Source organism: Thunnus maccoyii, chromosome 2 (genome assembly GCF_910596095.1).
Source record: "Thunnus maccoyii chromosome 2, fThuMac1.1, whole genome shotgun sequence".
Classification (NCBI taxonomy): Eukaryota; Metazoa; Chordata; class Actinopteri; order Scombriformes; family Scombridae; genus Thunnus; species Thunnus maccoyii.
The window spans coordinates 20,664,697-20,683,210 of NC_056534.1; the positions used below are offsets into that span (position 1 = coordinate 20,664,697).

The 18,514-nt window shown below is 39.0% G+C and overlaps 1 protein-coding gene across 1 annotated transcript; it reads right to left on the bottom strand.

Moving 5' to 3' along the window:
- Positions 1 to 3,586: 3,586 nt before the first annotated feature.
- si:dkey-9i23.8 (visual pigment-like receptor peropsin) lies at positions 3,587 to 13,878 on the bottom strand. Its single transcript, XM_042397777.1, has 8 exons — positions 13,802 to 13,878; positions 12,675 to 12,814; positions 12,423 to 12,486; positions 11,806 to 11,931; positions 6,176 to 6,314; positions 5,912 to 6,076; positions 4,602 to 4,686; positions 3,587 to 4,102 (listed from the first exon to the last, which is right to left on the bottom strand). Coding segments are annotated over exons 1-8 (930 nt in total). The 5' UTR covers positions 13,803 to 13,878; the 3' UTR covers positions 3,587 to 3,892.
- Between the last annotated feature and the right edge of the window lie 4,636 nt (positions 13,879 to 18,514).

The following is an 18,514-nucleotide window of genomic DNA, read 5'->3' on the forward strand; positions in this document are numbered from 1 at the left end:
GCTGCCGTCAGGTTTCTCTACTACTCATACTACCTTTGTAACAGACAAGAGTAAATTGGAAGTGAGAGGATAGACATTTATGTATGGTGAATGTCAGTTCCATCCCCAGACCTGCAGAAGCAGGTCTGGGGATGGAACTGACATGTGGAGTCACCAGCCCTTGTACACCTGCATGAGGAGCTATATTGGCAAGTCACAATGTACAAAGGTTCACATTATAACAAAGTGGCAACCTCTGGGGCTGAAAAATGAAGCCAATGCGGAAGTGCCAAAAACTGCAGTTCTTCGAATGGCCACTTGAGGCTGGCTCCAAAGGTGAGTCAATCCCCATAGACCACCATGTTAAAATGCCAAAAATATACGGCAGAAATAAACATGTTTACAGCCTGGTACAAAAAACGGTGCTCATCTCTATAGCTGATTTCCCTGTTCATGACAACTATATGAGGGGTGAAAAATTTATTAAGCCGTAAAGTTATGCATAATTAAGGATATGGCCACTTTGAGTGACAGGTCGCTAGCTGCTAGGTGGCTTGTTTCAGCAACCAGGCTTCATTCGGCCCGCCTCAGTTCCACCTCTTTGCCCATTTTGGATTAGGGCTGGAGTCAGGCACTGCCAAGATGGTGATGGCTGGAGCTGCCCACTTCGAGCTTCAAAACCGCTCTTCAGAAACCAATGGGTGACGTCATGATGGCTATGTCCATATTTTTACAGTCTATGATTAAAACACTGCCACCTGTGTTCTGCAAAGCACCTGCCACTTGTTTCTACGAAGGACCTGGCCAATACTGGAAACATGTCAAAGCTGGGGATTGAGAATCTCTGTGGTGGAAGGTCTGAGTATTTGCCCTGACTGTAAATAATTTGTAAATGTTTATCCAGATAAAAACAAGGTTATGAATTATTTGAGAGTGCTTTGTTCATATAACATACATTCTTATAATTTCTTTGAATGGCTCACAAGTGATTCATAATATATCAACAAATCATTAAATAATCATCTACTAATGATTGGTTCATCAGTATTTCGTAATTAACCTTTCATTTATAGATGACTTACAACATGTTTGTGATATGTTAATTAATGTTTTGTTCATGATCAGTTCACCATTAACAAGTGTCTTATAAATGACTTAATACTGATTTTTATTATTAGTGTTATCAAAAAATGTAACAATCTGTAGGCACAATTATTGCTTCTTAGAAAGACAGTGGTAATGGTAATTACATGCTACTAGTAGACCACCATCTCATCTGCTGTATCTGTTTTAAGTCTGTGATTGAATTCATGTCTGTTGCAAGAAAATGTATAAAGTGCTTGATCCATACAAAGTATCATCATAATCACTGTTGCAAATGCTGCTCTCATCATGTACTAAATTTTGTGTTGTCTCTTTGTGAATGTTAAATTGTGTTGATCTTCATACATGAAAGATAAAGCCAAACTTGATCTTCTGCATGACAGGAGACAACTTGCCCCATGCCTTAAGGGCCGAATTTCAGTTTGAACCAATAATATGGTGACTTATAGTACAACTAACTCATAGTAAACACTTGTCATCTTGTCAGTTCCCAGATAATATCTTGTAAGTCTTCCTCCAGAAATGTAGTGGATATCAGCACATGTCTGGTTTTGGTAGTAAAGGAAACTCTGACACAGCATACTGCACATAAAGTCCTTCATCCATCCATGTTGATAAATTTTTGCAGAGAACATTGTTTCAAAACTCAGTGTCAAAACACGTTAGGTTGGAAGGTATAGAAAACCTATAGTGACTCAGCAAGGTCTTAATATTAATCCACCTTTAAATTATGATAAACTGCAGCAGCTAAATTAAAGTTCACTTTTTTAAACTTACTTCCAACCAGGAACATGGATTATGAAGACTGTAGAGGCCTTCATATTGCAGACAATATGAATACAGTGCTGCTTGAAAGTTTGTGAACCCTTTAGAATTTGCTCTATTTCTGCATAAATATGACTTAAAATGTGATCAGATTTCCATTCAAGTCCTAAAACTAGAAAAAGAGACATCAGTTAAACAAATGAGACAAAAACCTTACACTTGTTCTTTTATTTATTGAGGAAAATGATGTTACATATTTATGGGTGGCAAAAGTACGTGAACCTCTAGGATTATCAATTTATTTGAAGGGAAAATTAGAGTCGGGTGTTTCAATTAATGGGATGACAATCAAGTGTGAGTCTGGGAGGCCCTGTCTTATTTAAAGATGAGAAATCTGGGTCTTCACTATCAAAGTCTGAGTTCACAACACAGGTTTGTGGAAGTGTGTCATGGCTCAAAGGACATTTCTGAGGGCCTTAGAAGAAAAGTTGTTGATGCTCACTAAGCTGGAAAGGGTTACAAAACCATTTCTAAAGAGTTTAGACTCCACCAATTGACTGTCAGGCAGATCATGTACAAATTGAAGACATCCAACACTGTTGTTACCCTCCCCAGGAGTGGTCGAACAACAAAAATCACACCAAGAGCAGGAGGCCAAAAGGGACCCCAGGGTAACGTCTAGGAAACTAAAGGCCTCTCGTGCAGTGGCTACAGTCAATATTCATGAGTCTAACATTGAACATCGATGGAGTGCAAGGCAGAGTTGCAAGGAAAAAAGCCACTTCTCTCCAAAAAGAACATTGCTGCCGTCTACGGTTCACTCAAGACCACATGGATAAGCCAAAATGGAAACATGTTCTGTGGATGGATGAGACCAAAATCGAACTTTTTGGCTTGAATGAGAAGTATTATGTTTGGCGATGAGCAAACACTACATTCCAGCATAAGAACCTTAACCCATCTGTGAAACATGGAGATGGTAGTATCATGGTTTGGGCTTGCTTTGCTGCCTCTGAACCAGGACAGCTTGCAATCATTGAAGGAGCTATGTATGAGTTCTGAGTTGTACCAGCACATTCTATAGGAAAGTGTCAAGGTATCCATCTGTGAACTGAACACACAAGTGAACACACAAGTTGTTCTACCAAAGAATGATTAGAGCAGAAGATAATATTTTGGAACGGCTGAGTCAAAGTCCTGACCTTAATCCTATAGAAATGCTGTGGAAGGACCTGAAGTAGGCAGTTCATGCAAAGAAGCCCACAACATCCTTGAGTTGAGAATGTTCTATAAGGAGGATTAGGCTAAAATTGTGCTGATGTGCATGGCAGATAAACAGTTACCGGAAACGTTTGGTTGAAGTTATAGCTACAAAAGGGGGTTGCACCAGTAACTGAAAGCAAGGGTTCACATACTTTTGCCTCCCACAAATATGTAAGATTGGATAATTTTCCTCAATAAATAAATGAAAACATTTTTTGTCTCATTTGTTTAATTGGATTCACTTTATCTAACTTTAGGACTTGTGTAAATATCTGATCACATTTTAGGTCATATTTATGCAGAAACTACAGAAAGTTCTAAAGGGTTCTAAAACTTTCAGACAGCACTGTATATGCTTTTATGAAACATTTATTTGTATAGTTTACAACATTTACACTTGGTGATGTATGTATTTTAATACAGTATACAGTACAACTTACAGTGAGTTAAATACGTGAATTTACTTTGAGGTGTATTCAGCATCATTTTCAACACCACAGACAACTAGCGTTAAGAAGCTCTCAACAGCATGCACATGCTCTCACTTTTAAGTACTGCTTTGGGAAATGCTTGTAGAAATTTCAAAGTGTCCGTAGCATTACTCCAAGAAAACGCTCAGTTGTTATTGGGAAACAAGGCCGTGCTTCTTCAACATCACTTTTTTTTCCAGTGCCAAACGACACCTTTTGCCCTTTACAAGGGGTGGTAGTACCACAATGAGCTATATGTTTGTTGGGTTCTCTTGACATCAGCGTGAGTAAATATGGAACCTTTCACATGTTTACAGGTGGCGTTTAGTGATAGCAGTGAGCACAGGCTCTGATGGTGGTTTCCTATTGGTCCACAGCAGAGCCATGCCTGCCTCCCGGAACTCCTGATGGGAGCAGTAGATAAGAGGATTCAGACCACAGTCCAAGTATGACATCACCGATGATAATGTCCTTAGCCAATCAGGTGCTGGGGACAGGTCCATCCTGCCCAGGAGGATCAGCTAATTGATCAATGCAGAGACAGAATTTAAGACAGTCTATGGGAGTAGAATTATATGTTCACACATATACTCACTGAGCACTTTATTAGGAATACCTGTGCAGTCTAATGCAATTCAGTACAACAGCTTTGCTCATAATATTTTGTCCACTCCATTAATGTACATGAGGAGGGCAAAATATTAGGAGCCCTTTTCAATATAATTCACTCCAGTGCACCACCACCACCCACTACCACTTCAGTAATAAACATAAATAGAATTATCACTTGTCTGACAACGTCAGAAAAAACTGAAAATGTATACTTTGTTTATGGCAGAGCTCTTGTCTTCCTAATATTTTGCCCTCCTCATGTATGTTAATGAAGTGGACAAAATAGCAAAGTTGTTGTACTGAATTGCATTAGATTGCACAGGTGTTCCTATTAAAGTGCTCGATGAGTGTATGTTCATTTGCTCTTGTGTTGTTTGTATGTAACAAGTGAGTAAGTGCATGTGTCACCTCAGACACAGCAAAGGGGGTGTAGCAGAGGAGGTAGGAGGACACCAGCAGAGGCGTGACTGCAGACAGATCTGCTTCATCATCACTGAGACAAAGAGGAAACAAGACGGTGAGAAAGGAGGCCTGCATATTATAGCATAGCATTATAGTTATTAACACAGAGCATCCAACAGTCCAAAACCCAAAGATATTCAGTTTATTATATATGACAAAGAAAAGCATCAAATTCTCACACTTGAGAAGCATGAATTCAGGACTGATTGGATCTGATATGACCTGAGAATGCGTAAGTGTTTTTCATCAGCCACAATTAATTACTAAGTGAAGCACAATGACAGTCAAATAGCATGTCAGAATTCCAAAATAGAGTTTTATAACTCTAGGGATTAGAGGTGTTCAGTGCATGTGCGAACAAATCTTTAACAGAGAATCTTCAAAACTGAATTGAACAGACTGCACTGACTCATTTTTTGCATTGTGAGTGCCCCTCACTGGTGACTGACTACACAGTATGTCACCTCCTGGTTAAAGTTTTACTGAAAGGCAGCAACAGCTGCAGAAACAACCATGATATGACCACTCTGTTGCAGATAAACTGTGTTTGTACAGGCATAGTTTGTACTGAAGTGACCATAAAAGCTTGAACTAGCAACAAAAGGAATGTATTACTGAACTGACAACAATGGAAAATGTCATGTACACATGAATGGTAAAGTAATTGTTTAGCTTTGAAAAATTTAAGAACCACATCATCAGTGACTATGGGTCTTTAAACTGCACAAAACCATTTGAATCAGCAATGTGATTTGTAATTTTCACTTCTATTATGCCTTACACACCTACCCCCCTGCTTTGGAGGAAATAGCATAAACTTATTTAACCTAAAATTACAAGCGTTTCCCCTGTTCTGTTCCTACTCATTTGTATATTGTATGTTAGGCACAAGTATCCATCCATCCATTTAGATAAACTGTTTCAGTTTTAATGGAAGTATGATACTGTAGCAGTTTTTAAACATATTCTAGTTGTATCTCTGCTCTACACAAAGATGACACTGATGTCTCCTCTTTTCCAAAAATGTTCATTTAAAGTTCATGATAATTTATTTAATCAATCATATTGATGTGCTCAAAATGGCTTTTAAATTTTTAAGTTTAACTAACACCTGATTTTCTCCTCATATACCATATACCATACAGAGCTGCACAGTTACAATACAATACTAAATCAAACACAACTAAAGGATCCCTGACAGAATCCATGACATAGAATAAGTCAACTTGGAAAGACTCTTTTCTCCAGATGTTTACCTGTTTCTGCTTCTGTGGCAGCTAGCAGCACTCAGCAGAGAGCAGAAGAAGATGAGGAGGAAGGGGGGAAATATACAGATGGAGAAAGCACAAAGAACGTAGACGAACATGTCTGAGTAGCTGCTCTCCCAGAACACAGCACACAGCATCTCTGCAGGGTCATACCTGGAGCAGATGATGGAGATGAACAAAATAGAACCAACATGTGCATCATCATCATCATCTCTAAAGCTCTCAACTGACATCATTTGGTAAACTATATACCGAATCCAGGCGTAGACAACAGGGACACTCCCGAACACCACCCCTGTCCCCCAGGAAGTCAAGCATGCTGTCACCATGACAACAAAGAGAGCACTTCTTGAGGAGGCCACACCAATCAGCCGCTGCACACAAAGGATGGCTACAGATGAAAGAACAAACGCTCAAACTGATTACATTAAAGGGATTATAGGACTGCAATACAGCATTGTTACCATGGCTACTACTGCAGTACTGAAGAGATGATGTATCCAAAAGCATTGAGTGAAGAGCAGCTGGATTTCTTGAAGACATTTCACCTCTCATCCAAAAGGCTTCTTCAGTTCTGACTGGCTGTTGGGGAATCCCAGGTGTTTAACCACTGTAGCGCCATTCATACCTTTAGGGTCGTTGAAGTCACATATGGTTTGTTAGTCCTCTTGTCTGTCATGGGACAGTTGTTGGAGTCATTAGTCACATGAGTCCAGGTGTGAATGGGTGTTAAACCGCCTGGGAAGGAATGAAAGGATAGCGTTGTAAGTAGCTGATAAGTTTTTCCACTTCGACATAGACGCTCTCCTCCACTCCCCTTTAAAACCATCTGTCTTCTCTATCCAAAGTAGGCACATTGCTGGCCTAAAACGAGTGTCCCTTGTCCTTTAGATGCAGGTAGCTCCTGAGTGTTGACCTGAGGAGTTGGCGCTCCTGTGTTGGGCCATGTACTTGTTTAGCAGTTGTTTTGTCTCTCCAACGTAAAGCTCTCTGCATTCCCCTCTGCATTGGACTGCATACACTCAGCTGCTCTGCTTGTGTTCGGGTGTGTAGTGATTAGGGTGGACAAGCTTCTGTCTCAGTTGGTTGCAGGGTTTGAAAAATACAGGGATGTGGTGCTTGTTGAGGATCCTCCAGAGTTTCTCTGAAAATCGAGCAACATATGGAATGACCATGTTGTGTTTGTTCTTCTTTTCTTCTCCACCCACAGTTTTGGTGTCCTTGCTGGATCTTGTTGATGTTTTTTGGGTCACCACAAGCTTTTCGGGCTTCCTTGAGGTGTTTTCTGCTCCTTCTCTTTTGCTTGTGGGCACATTCTCAACCCAGTGGTGTGGGTTCTAATGAGTTCTATTTGTTATAGTGTATCGTCCTCCTGGCCCGTACTCTGAATTCCTATCTGAATTCTCAGAGTTTTTGTCGTATTTAGTCCTTAGTACAGATAAAGTAATTATAGTAGGTGATTTTAATATTCATGTGGACGTTGATAGTGACAGTCTCAGCACTGCATTTATCTCATTATTAGACTCAATTGGCTTCTCTCAGTGTGTAAATAATCCCACTCACCGTCTTAACCACACCCTAGACCTTGTTCTGGCTTATGGGATTGAAATTGAACATTTAATAATTTTTCCACAAAATCCTATTTTATCAGATCATTTTTTAATAACTTTTGAATTCCTATTACTGGATTATACACTATTAGACAAAAATGGCCTCACTAGATGTCTCTCTGATAGTGTTGTAGATAAATTTAAGGAAGCAATTCCGTCAGTACTGAATTCAATGCCATGTCTCAATACTACAGAGGACTCTTGTGTTAACTTTAGTTCCTCCCAAATTGATAATCTTATTGATAGTGCTGCAGGCTCACTAAGACAAACACTTGACTCCATCGCCCCTTTAAAAAAGAAGATAATAAAACATAAGAGGTTAGCTCCATGGTATAACTCCCAAACCCGCAAATTAAAGCAAACATCGTGAAAATTGGAAAGGATTTGGCGTTCCACCAAAGTGGAAGTTTCTCGCTTAGTCTGGCAAGATAGTCTTAAAACATATAGGAAGGCCCTCTGTAATGCCAGAGCCGCCTATTACTCAGCATTAATAGAAGAGAATAAAAACTGCCCTAGGTTCCTTTTCAGCACTTTGGCCAGGCTGACAAAGAGTCATAACTCTACTGATCCATGTATTCCTATAGCTCTCAGTAGTATCGACTTTATGAGCTTCTTTAATGATAAAATTCTAACTATTAGAGACAAAATTAACCACCTCCTGCCCTCAACAGGCACCGTTCTCTCCCCAAACACAGGAACCTTAGTAACAGCAGTAAATCCTGACATATATTTGGACTGTTTTTCTCCAGTAGACTTGTCTGAACTAACTTCAATAATTTGTTCAGCTAAACCATCAACCTGTCTCTTAGATCCCATCCCAACTAGGCTGCTTAAGGAAGCCTTACCCTTAGTGAGCACTTCTTTACTAGATATGATCAATTTGTCTTTAGTAACAGGCTATGTACCACAGTCCTTTAAAGTAGCTGTAATTAAACCTCTTCTTAAGAAGCCTACTTTTGATTCAGGTGTTTTAGCCAATTATAGACCTATATCTAACCTTCCATTTCTATCCAAGATCCTTGAGAAAGCAGTCTCTAATCAGTTATGTGACTTTCTACATAACAATAGTTTATTTGAGGATTTTCAGTCAGGTTTTAGAGCGCATCATAGCACAGAGACAGCACTGGTGAAAGTCACAAATGACCTCCTAACTGCATCGGACAAAGGATTTGTCTCTATACTTGTCCTGTTAGATCTTAGTGCTGCATTCGACACAATTGACCATCAAATCCTTTTGCAGAGACTGGAACATTTAATTGGCATTAAAGGAACTGCATTAAGCTGGTTTAAGTCCTATTTATCAGACGGATTTCAGTTTGTACCTGTTAATGATGAATCCTCCGTGAAGGCAAAAGTTAGACACAGAGTTCCACAAGGTTCTGTACTTGGACCAATTCTATTCACCTTATATATGCTTCCTTTAGGTAATATTATTAGGAAACACTCCATAAATTTTCATTGCTATGCAGATGATACTCAATTATATTTATCAATGAAGCCTGATGAAAACAATCAGTTAAACAAACTTCCAGCATGCCTTAAGGACATAAAGACATGGATGACCTGCAATTTTCTACTACTAAATTCAGATAAAACTGAAGTTATTGTGCTTGGCCCTAAACACCTTAGAAACACATTATCCAATGATATAGCTACTCTGGATGGCATTACCCAGGCCTCCAGCTCCACTGTAAGGAATCTGGGAGTTATCTTTGATCAGGATATGTCCTTTAACTCCCACATAAATCAAATTTCAAGGACTGCCTTTTTTCACTTACGTAATATCGCAAAAATCAGGCACATCCTGTCCCAAAAAGATGCAGAAAAACTAGTCCACGCATTTGTTACTTCTAGGCTGGATTATTGCAATTCCTTATTATCAGGCTGCCCTAACAAGTCTCTAAAGACTCTCCAGCTGGTCCAGAATGCAGCTGCACGTGTACTGACTAAAACTAGAAAAAGAGATCACATTTCTCCCATTTTAGCTTCGCTACATTGGCTTCCTGTAAAATCTAGAATAGAATTAAAAATCCTTCTCCTAACTTACAAAGCCCTTAATGGTCAGGCACCATCATATCTTGAAGAGCTCATAATACCGTATTATCCCACTAGAACACTGCGCTCCCAGTATGCAGGCTTACTGGTGGTCCCTACAGTCTTTAAAAGTAGAATGGGAGGCAGAGCCTTCAGCTATCAGGCTCCTCTTCTATGGAACCATCTACCGGATTCAGTCCGGGGTGCAGACACCCTCTCTATGTTTAAGAGTAGGCTTAAAACTTTCCTTTTTGATAAAGCTTATAGTTAGGGCCGACCAGGCTCGCCTTGGATCAGCCCTTAGTTATGCTGCTATAGGCCTAGACTGCTGGGGGACTTCCCATGATGCACTGAGCTCCTCTCTCCTCCTCCTCCTCTCCATCTGTATGCATTCATGTAACATCAATGCATGTCACTAACTTTGCTTCTTCCCCGGAGTTTTTTGTGCTTTCTCATCTCACAGGAAAACCTGAGTCCCGGGCCGAACCTTCGCGGTCCTTCACAGTCCTGATGGCATCCTTCCCTGGCTATTGCTGCTTGTGCTTATTGTTGTTGTTGTGATTGTTTTTCTTCTGTCCCCCCTCCCCCTTTCCCTCTCTCTTTCTCTCTCTCAACCCAACCGGTCAAAGCAGATGGCCGCCCACCAAGAGCCGGGGTCTGCTTGAGGTTTCTACCCGTTAAAGGGGAGTTTTTCCTTACCGCTGTCGCCAAGTGCTTGCTCATGGGGGAATTGTTGGGTCTCTGTAAATTAAAGAGTACGGTCTTGACCTGCTCTATGTGAAAAGTGCCTTGAGATGACTTCTGTTGTGATATGGCGCTATATAAATAAAAATTGATTGAAATTGATTGATTGATTGATAATGACCCCAAGCTCACAAGCTTGGGATTCCAGTGGGCAGTGAGTGTCAAAGAGTAAGCACTTGTCAGTATGTGTGGGCTTCCTGTATATGTCAGTGTGAAGGCTTCTGTCCTCTTCAATGTGTACTGCACAGTCCAAGAAACTACTGTTTCTGACAAGTTCATGTGAACTTGATTTTGCTATCCATTAAGTTGCTGTGTTGTGTGAAGGCTTTTATTTTGACCCATGTGATGTCCATGTATCTGAACCAGTGGCTTGGTGCTGTTCTTTGAAGGAGCTCAGGGCTTTGCCATGTAGAGGTTGGCCATAATGAGACAACATATCTGGTCTCGGCCGTGGTTGGGTTCCTTACAGTCTCCACCAACCCTACCTGGGACTCCCCACCAATCAGTCAGAACTGACGAAGCCTTTTGGATGCAAGGCAAAACATCTTCAAGAATCTTTAACAAGTCCAATTGCTCTTGACTAAACGCTTTTGGATATACCATTACCTGGATGACTGAGAATCTTCACAGACTGAAGAGATGATGTTTTCATGACCACACCTGTTTGAGTAAAACAGATAGATGCATCAAGAAAGTTTGATGCCGCTTTCAGTTTCAGTTCAATTAAACCAAAATTATTGTGTTTTCTGTCCTTTATGACAGCTATATCGGCTTGTCCTTCCAAGCTTAGAATCTTAGGGGTGCAGAGTGAGTGGCATCAAGTGCCACCAGTGCACTTTGCATATATTTACAGCTGTTTAACTGTTAAATCTTGTGCACAAAACTTTGAAGCTCGATTAAACCTATTTAAGTCATTCATCAATAAAAAACAACATTTGTTTTTTGTGATAAAATGTAAAATGTAATGTAATGAATGACTTCTGGCCCATTGCTCTCACTCCCATTCTAAGAAAATGCACGGAGAGAGTTATATGTAGGCATCTAACATGCTCGCTCAGTGAGCAGCTTGACCCACTGCAGCTTGCATATAAATCCAGCAGAGGTGTGGAGGGTGCCAGTCTGATTCTTATACAGTCAGTGGCTGAACACCTGGACAGGCCAAGAGCCTGTGTACGGATTTTATTCATGGACTTTTCTATGCTTTCAACACTGTTGATACAGATATTTTATTATCACATCTTGTTAATTTGTAAATTAACCAGGCCATTGTTCTCTGGATAAAGGAAGTTCTATGCAATCGACCCCAGAGAGTCAGAGTAAATGGTTTTATGTCTGACAGAGTTGTTTTAAACACAGGAGTCCCTCAAGGCTGCATGTTATCACCAATGTTATTCTCAATTTACACAGATGAAATAATGTTCATTTGCATTTGAGGAGAAATGTATGGTTCAACTTTGGTTCAACCACTAGTGTGTGTATAGAGCTGTGTCTTACCTATGCTTCCTATGGAGGAGGTGATGAAGGCAAACTTCAACAGGCTTACGACCTCACACCATGGTGACCTTTGACCTCCCGTCAGCATGGCCAACAGTGAGCCGGAGATAATAAGGAGGGAGCAGCCTTCACAACACAGTGGTTCATTATCAGAAATGATGAGTTTCTGCACTGTGAGTACAAGTCAAAACTGTAACAACTCAGGAATCTTTTGATCCAAAAAAGGTAAATAAAGATGAGATGGGTTGGGAGATAGTAACCTGATGCACCAGATGGTTTGTTACACAGAACCTGAGAAGTCGTCCTTGGAAAGTGTTTGGAAAAGTCATGCACTTTCAAAAAATACTTGGCAGGTGATTAGACAAACCACCAGTCTATCATCGTCTGTCACTGTCTTATCTTGTGAGGCAGCTGGATTTGTGAGATTAAGTGAGAATCCTCATAGCACAAGTGCGTAACTTGAAGTCTGACAAGATGGATTCTTGCGTGATCTCATGATGTTGTGATCTTACGAATCCAGCTGCCTTGCAAGGTAAGGTATTTAGTGGGATAGACCAAGAAAGTAAATTAAACACCAATTAACTCCTGTAATGCAGTAGTGTTAGTGTATATTGTACCTAAATCTGACAAGGTGAGACTGATGAAGGGAAGCCAATAACGACAGCTGAACCGACCTCTGCACTGAAAATGAAAGACAGAAGGAAAGAAGTGAACATACCTATGCCATGCTGAGATCACATAAAAATGAGATAATGCGATAATGCAAAACACATTAAATGTATCACCCTCTGCACTGTACAGACACAACTCACATGAATAACATTTCACACCAATATAATGAATAATCCTTAAAGTCAAAGTCACCTTACCAGTACTTTGACCAGCAGAACGAGACAGTTTCCCACAACTCCCATCACCATCTCTAGTCCCAACACAGCCACCAGCAGCCACCTCTCTGCCTCTGGCCAGGGATGCTCCATGAACAAAGTCCCATTAAACCACTCACTCACTGGAACACATGGATTACAAAGCATAGCAGACTTTCTTTTGCACAATGTTAAACAGAAGGTCCCATTATGGCTTTTGGTAAACTTGGAGGTGTACGCTTATCGTATTGGTAATACATTGTATGTCACCCTTATAATCTATTTTTTGCTGTTGGACTTTTGCATTTGCTGTTGGATATTGCTGATAATTTAGGTATTTATTGTATTGGTTTGTTGGTAGTCACTCCTGCATCTTTACTCACTTTACATCAAGGACCACAGTGGTTGACTCAAACTTTATTGTGTCATCTTTCAAATTTCAAAGTTGTGTGTAATTTGATGTCTTCTTTTCTCATAATGTCAAACTAAAACTCATAAAAAACACCAAAGTGTTAGAAGATAACTTTAGTAATTCATGCTACAAATATGGTCAAGATGGCATAAAATAGTTGACAAGACACAGCAAGAAAAAAAAACTGAAAAAAAGATAAACTGGATATTAAACATGATATAACTGACAATGGAAACATATGAATGGAAAGTGTGAACTAACACGAATCACAGCACACTGATGGTGAGCAAATATGAGCAGAGGAGCAAAAGATCACTTCACTGTAGACACATTTTTTTTTCTCATTTTTTTTCTCTAGGCTTGTAATTTGTATCATTTGTAACAAAGTAACACTGATACACCTTTTTATACAGGTTGTTCAATCCCTGCCGTTTATAATATAGTAACCCCTAGAGGTAACCTGCAATTTCATTCATGCTGTGAACCTCTATACTGTATACATAGATAATCCAGAATACAAAGAGAAAGCAACTGATGGATCATGTGTAAGACACCTGTACAGGACTATATGTTTTAGTTGACACTGGTGTAGTATTCTCCTTATTTACAGGTTTGTATTGTTTTCATGCAGACTAAAACTGTTAACCTGTCCATATGGTCAGATATCCTCATCAAACCTACAGTATTTGAAATGTTATAGAGAAAAGGCTTCACTTACTTTTACAACAAGCTGTCAGTCTCCAGCCTTCACCAGTGGTTACTAAGGTGTGTGTAGTGGGAAGCTCAGATGGAAGTGTCATCAAATCCATCTTCAATTAAAATTCACATGCTCCATTTAACTGAACTAGAATGGCACTGACGCACGTTATGTGTGTGTGCATGTAATTATCCTCATCAAACCTACAGTATTTGAAATGTTATAGAGAAAAGGCTTCACTTACTTTTACAACAAGCTGTCAGTCTCCAGCCTTCACCAGTGGTTACTAAGGTGTGTGTAGTGGGAAGCTCAGATGGAAGTGTCATCAAATCCATCTTCAATTAAAATTCACATGCTCCATTTAACTGAACTAGAATGGCTCTGACGCACGTTATGTGTGTGTGCATGTAATTAGGCCTCTAGCACTGTGAACTACTACTATCATTATACTGTAGGTGATGATAACAGCAACAGTTACGAAAATTAGGAAAGGTTTTGCCAGAATTTCAACCAGCATCTAACTTTAACTGGACAGGTTAACACTGATGACCAATCAAGAGTCAAAATGCCTTTTAATTAAACCCTCAGTGAAGAAGAGGCATAAAGAGGCAGAAATATAATAGTAGTAGTCAGTATTATTCTTATTAATAATGGTTGTAATAGTAGTAAAAGTGGTGGCTGTAGTATAGTGCCGAGTAGAGTTTTTAAACACATGGTTCCAAGTATGTATCTCTGCAGAAATGCAAAGTAGCAGTGAGAAATAGAAATAAAGCATTTAAAATAAAGCATACGATTCAGTATAAACAAGCTCAGGCAATAGTAAGGAAGACAAAAAGACAGACCAAAAGGACATACTGGAGAAAGTACTGTGACTCAACTGCAACACTACTCAGGTAGGAGAGATGTGGGAAACGATTAAGAAGATGGGTGGGGACAGAAAGGAATGAAGTTACCCTGTTCTGAATAATCAGAATGAGGTTTATTGCCAAGTAGATTTGCACATACACTGTAAGAAAAGATACACCATATCTACTCAATAAAATTGAGGCAACAGATTACACACAATATTACTAATTACATATAATTGTGTTTTGTATTGAGTAAATATAAATTAAATGAGACCATTTATAGTTATCCATTTAAAATGAGTAAATTCAATTAGAAAACAAAAATGAATAAATTAAAACCTCAACAAAAATATTGAGTACATATGAATCATAGAAACTTCTAAATGTGTCAATAGTACTAATAAAAATTAATTTAATTCTACATATCAATATTATATATTTGAGTAATAATAATCTACATTAATCACTGCATTGATTTGAATTTATTCAATGCAGTAAATTAAATCTAAATATTTCTTAGGAATAACCATTGCATTTCTTAACATCTCTATGTGTTTATGTCGTGGCCTACATTTTAAGGTACGATTATAGTCTATATCCCAGATAGTACAGAAGAAATAAAACTCAAAATACTACAAAATAATATACAATGACATTGAATGTTTGACAAAACACTTTTAATCATTCAAACTTTGATATAAGTAAGAGCGGGTGTTACAGTTCCAAGAAAAGTTTTTGGAATACCTCAAAGGTATACTTCAGCTGCCCGGGATAATCAAGATTCAGTGCGTAGGTCAAGCCAAGGAGTAAAGAGCAAGCCCTGGCAATACCTTCAAGTCCTGTGATGACTTCCACTCCCTCAATAACAGTTACAATGACAGGGATGGGGTGATAGGAAGAGCATTTTTGGCCCGCCTGGCCTTCGATACATGGGAGCTTGCTGCACATACAACTAATAAGACGGGTGAGAGAGCTGGGGCGGCAGGTGTGAGTGGGCTAGAGGGAATATGGGCAGCAGGATAAGGGTCAATTTTGGTATTATCCTGCAAATCAAGAAGTGGGAGTCCAGTTTCATTTGCCAAAGCTTCATTAAAAGAGGCCTAGGGTCAGTCTGCAAGACTGGATAGATGGCAGGAGAAGTTAGAAACCATATTTTGGTTGGCCACTCCGGTCTGAACTCGCACAGCATGTACTCTGTCTCAATCATAAAGAGGATTGTGTGTGTTTTGAATGTGCTCTGGGTTACAAATTGTTTGTGATAACTGTATTTGCCGTTTGTGTTTCTATTTGTGTAGTGCTCGAGCTTGGTATTGTTTTCTCCTCTGAGTCCAGGGTTTTCTTTATCTCTGCCTTGCTTTGGTTTTATTCTTGTCAGTTGGTAACCTCTGGTGTTCCTCATGTGTTCCTGTGGCCCTGCCCAGCCTGCTTTCTCCTGCTCACCTTTCCTGTGTTAGTTAAATCAGCCTTGCCTTGTGTTTTCCTGCCACACCGTCTTAATCACCTTTTTACCCAATCATCATGTTCCCTCCATATTCTGGTCCCTGCTCACCCCAGCTGTGCCTTGTTTTGTGATTGGTTCCCTGTGTATATATACCTGTCTGTTCTCTTAGTTGTTTGTCAGATCATCGTCAATGTTTCCAGTTTGTTGATGAACCTTGTTGTCATGCCAGCGTGTTACCTGAGCCTTCTGTTACCTGACTGCTGAATTCATAGAAAAGATCTTAAGTCAGTAATTCTGCTTCGGTGTCTGCGTTTCAGTCCTCCTGCTCTGCTACCTGTGACAAATAGAGTGATAAATTATCAAGTGATTTGATTGATTTAAAACCGATTTGATAAAACTGTCATGATATGATGAAAACAGAGCCATGTTTCATCATTTTCTCCTTCTTACATTCATCATTCACAACACAAAATTGCCATTTATCATTTAAGGAAAGTGGCCTAAAGGGTGGGAGTAACAAAATGGAAAAAAATGGAAGTGATGAAAATGCTTACAAATTAATAATGGAAGTGATTAAAGGTATATGAATTGAAATATAGAGTAATAAATTATCAATTGATTTGATAAACTTGATAAACTACTTGATTACTTACTTGATTTAAACGCATATGCAGATCATTCATTCACAACACCTAACTGACATTTAGTATTAACTGCTGCCCAAAATGTCAATCAAAAACCATGCCCACTGATTAACTGATCAAATTTTTGGCTCTCAACTTGCGAGCCTGGCCTGATTGCATGAGACCTGTACGGGGACATGGAGGAGAAAAAAAAATAGATGGGTGAAAAAAAAAATTGTCAATTTTATTGTCATTTGTTAGCTTTGGTAATTTTACACTTACTGCTAAAGTCTGTATTTATTTTATTAGCAACTTTTGTGAGCTTACTGAGCAGTGGTAACTAGCTAACGTTAATATGCGGTGGTGGGTAAAACACTGAAAATCTATCTATACTCAAGTAAAAGTATAATTACTCACATAAAAAATGACTCAAGTAAAAGTGAAAATTACCATTTGCGAAACCTACTAAAGTAAAAGTAAAAAAGTACCTGGTTAATAAATGACTCAAAGTAAAAGTTACTTTCCATTTTAATATTTTTAGGGTGTGTGGGCCAGTGCAAAATAATGAAAAAAACACTTCTTTTTTTTAATGAAGGAAAGCAGCTAGGCTAATCAAACAAATAACGATAGCCTCTACAACTGAGATATGAACAATCCCCCACTCTCTCTCTCTGTCTCTTCCTCTCTACCCCTCTTCCTCACGCTCATGCTTCTCTTTCTCCATTTTCCTATCTGTCCCAGAGTGTAGCACTGTAGCACTTCCACTGTGAACAAAATAAATAAAATCCAATCAAATAAGTAAGATAACCAATCAACATAAACAGTAGCAATATAAAGTTCCTATCTCTTCCATTTTTACATGTAGCCAAAATGTGTTTGTAAATGCAAAACACTTCCCTGCAGGACTTTCCTTCTTAAATCAGATCACTAGTTGAACTATTTTAAATTTGAATATACTAATAGTAACAAAATGAAAATCCCATCTCTCCCTTGTTTTGTAAGAAATATGCCCTAAATTGGGATAATATGTGCATAAACCTCTAACATTTTAACACTGAGTTTATCGCTTTTCAAACCAAAGGTAATTTGTGTTTTTAGTGTAAAATCTACTCTGCAAAACAATGTCCCGTAAATCCTGCAAAATGTTACCAATTTTTGCAAGGGCAAAACAACACCCTGTAGAGTGCTGACTCACTTATTAAACTTTTTGATGAGCTTCAACAGAAGTTGGTTTTCAAAGTTTTTATACCCCAGTCTTGCTCTTCTGTTTGTGAAGATGAGCCCAGCACAACCGAACAATCTCTCACAAGCTGCAGATGCAGGTAGTCTTGATGGAGAGTTTCTTGAGTGCAGGAAAGCAGTGTGGAAGATCTATTTTCTCTGAGGAGCAAGCATGTAAAATGGACAAGAACATATTTACTATTACATATTTGTGTGGTGGCCTGGAAGAACCCGTTAGATGTTGCAGCTGCAAATTATTGGCAATGGGCCAAAATAAAATAAAAATAAATAAATTAAAATATTTTTTTTTTTGAGTATTCTGATTCAGAAGAGACTCTTAAAAGCCATTTTTCTCAATTTGTACTTTTAGACACAGGAAGAATTAAAAAGCTCATAACTCTGGAAAGATATTGCCACTATTCAAAAATATATGAATAGGAGAGTGTTCCTAGTTTTCAGAAATATAAAAAACAATATGTTAAAATTTCACCATGTGAAGGGTTTTCCAAAGCCACCACACATTTTAAGATATCTTACGTTAATAACTTGACACACTGCAAGAAAACTTGCTCGGGGTCCCTCTTCATGTCTCCAAATCACT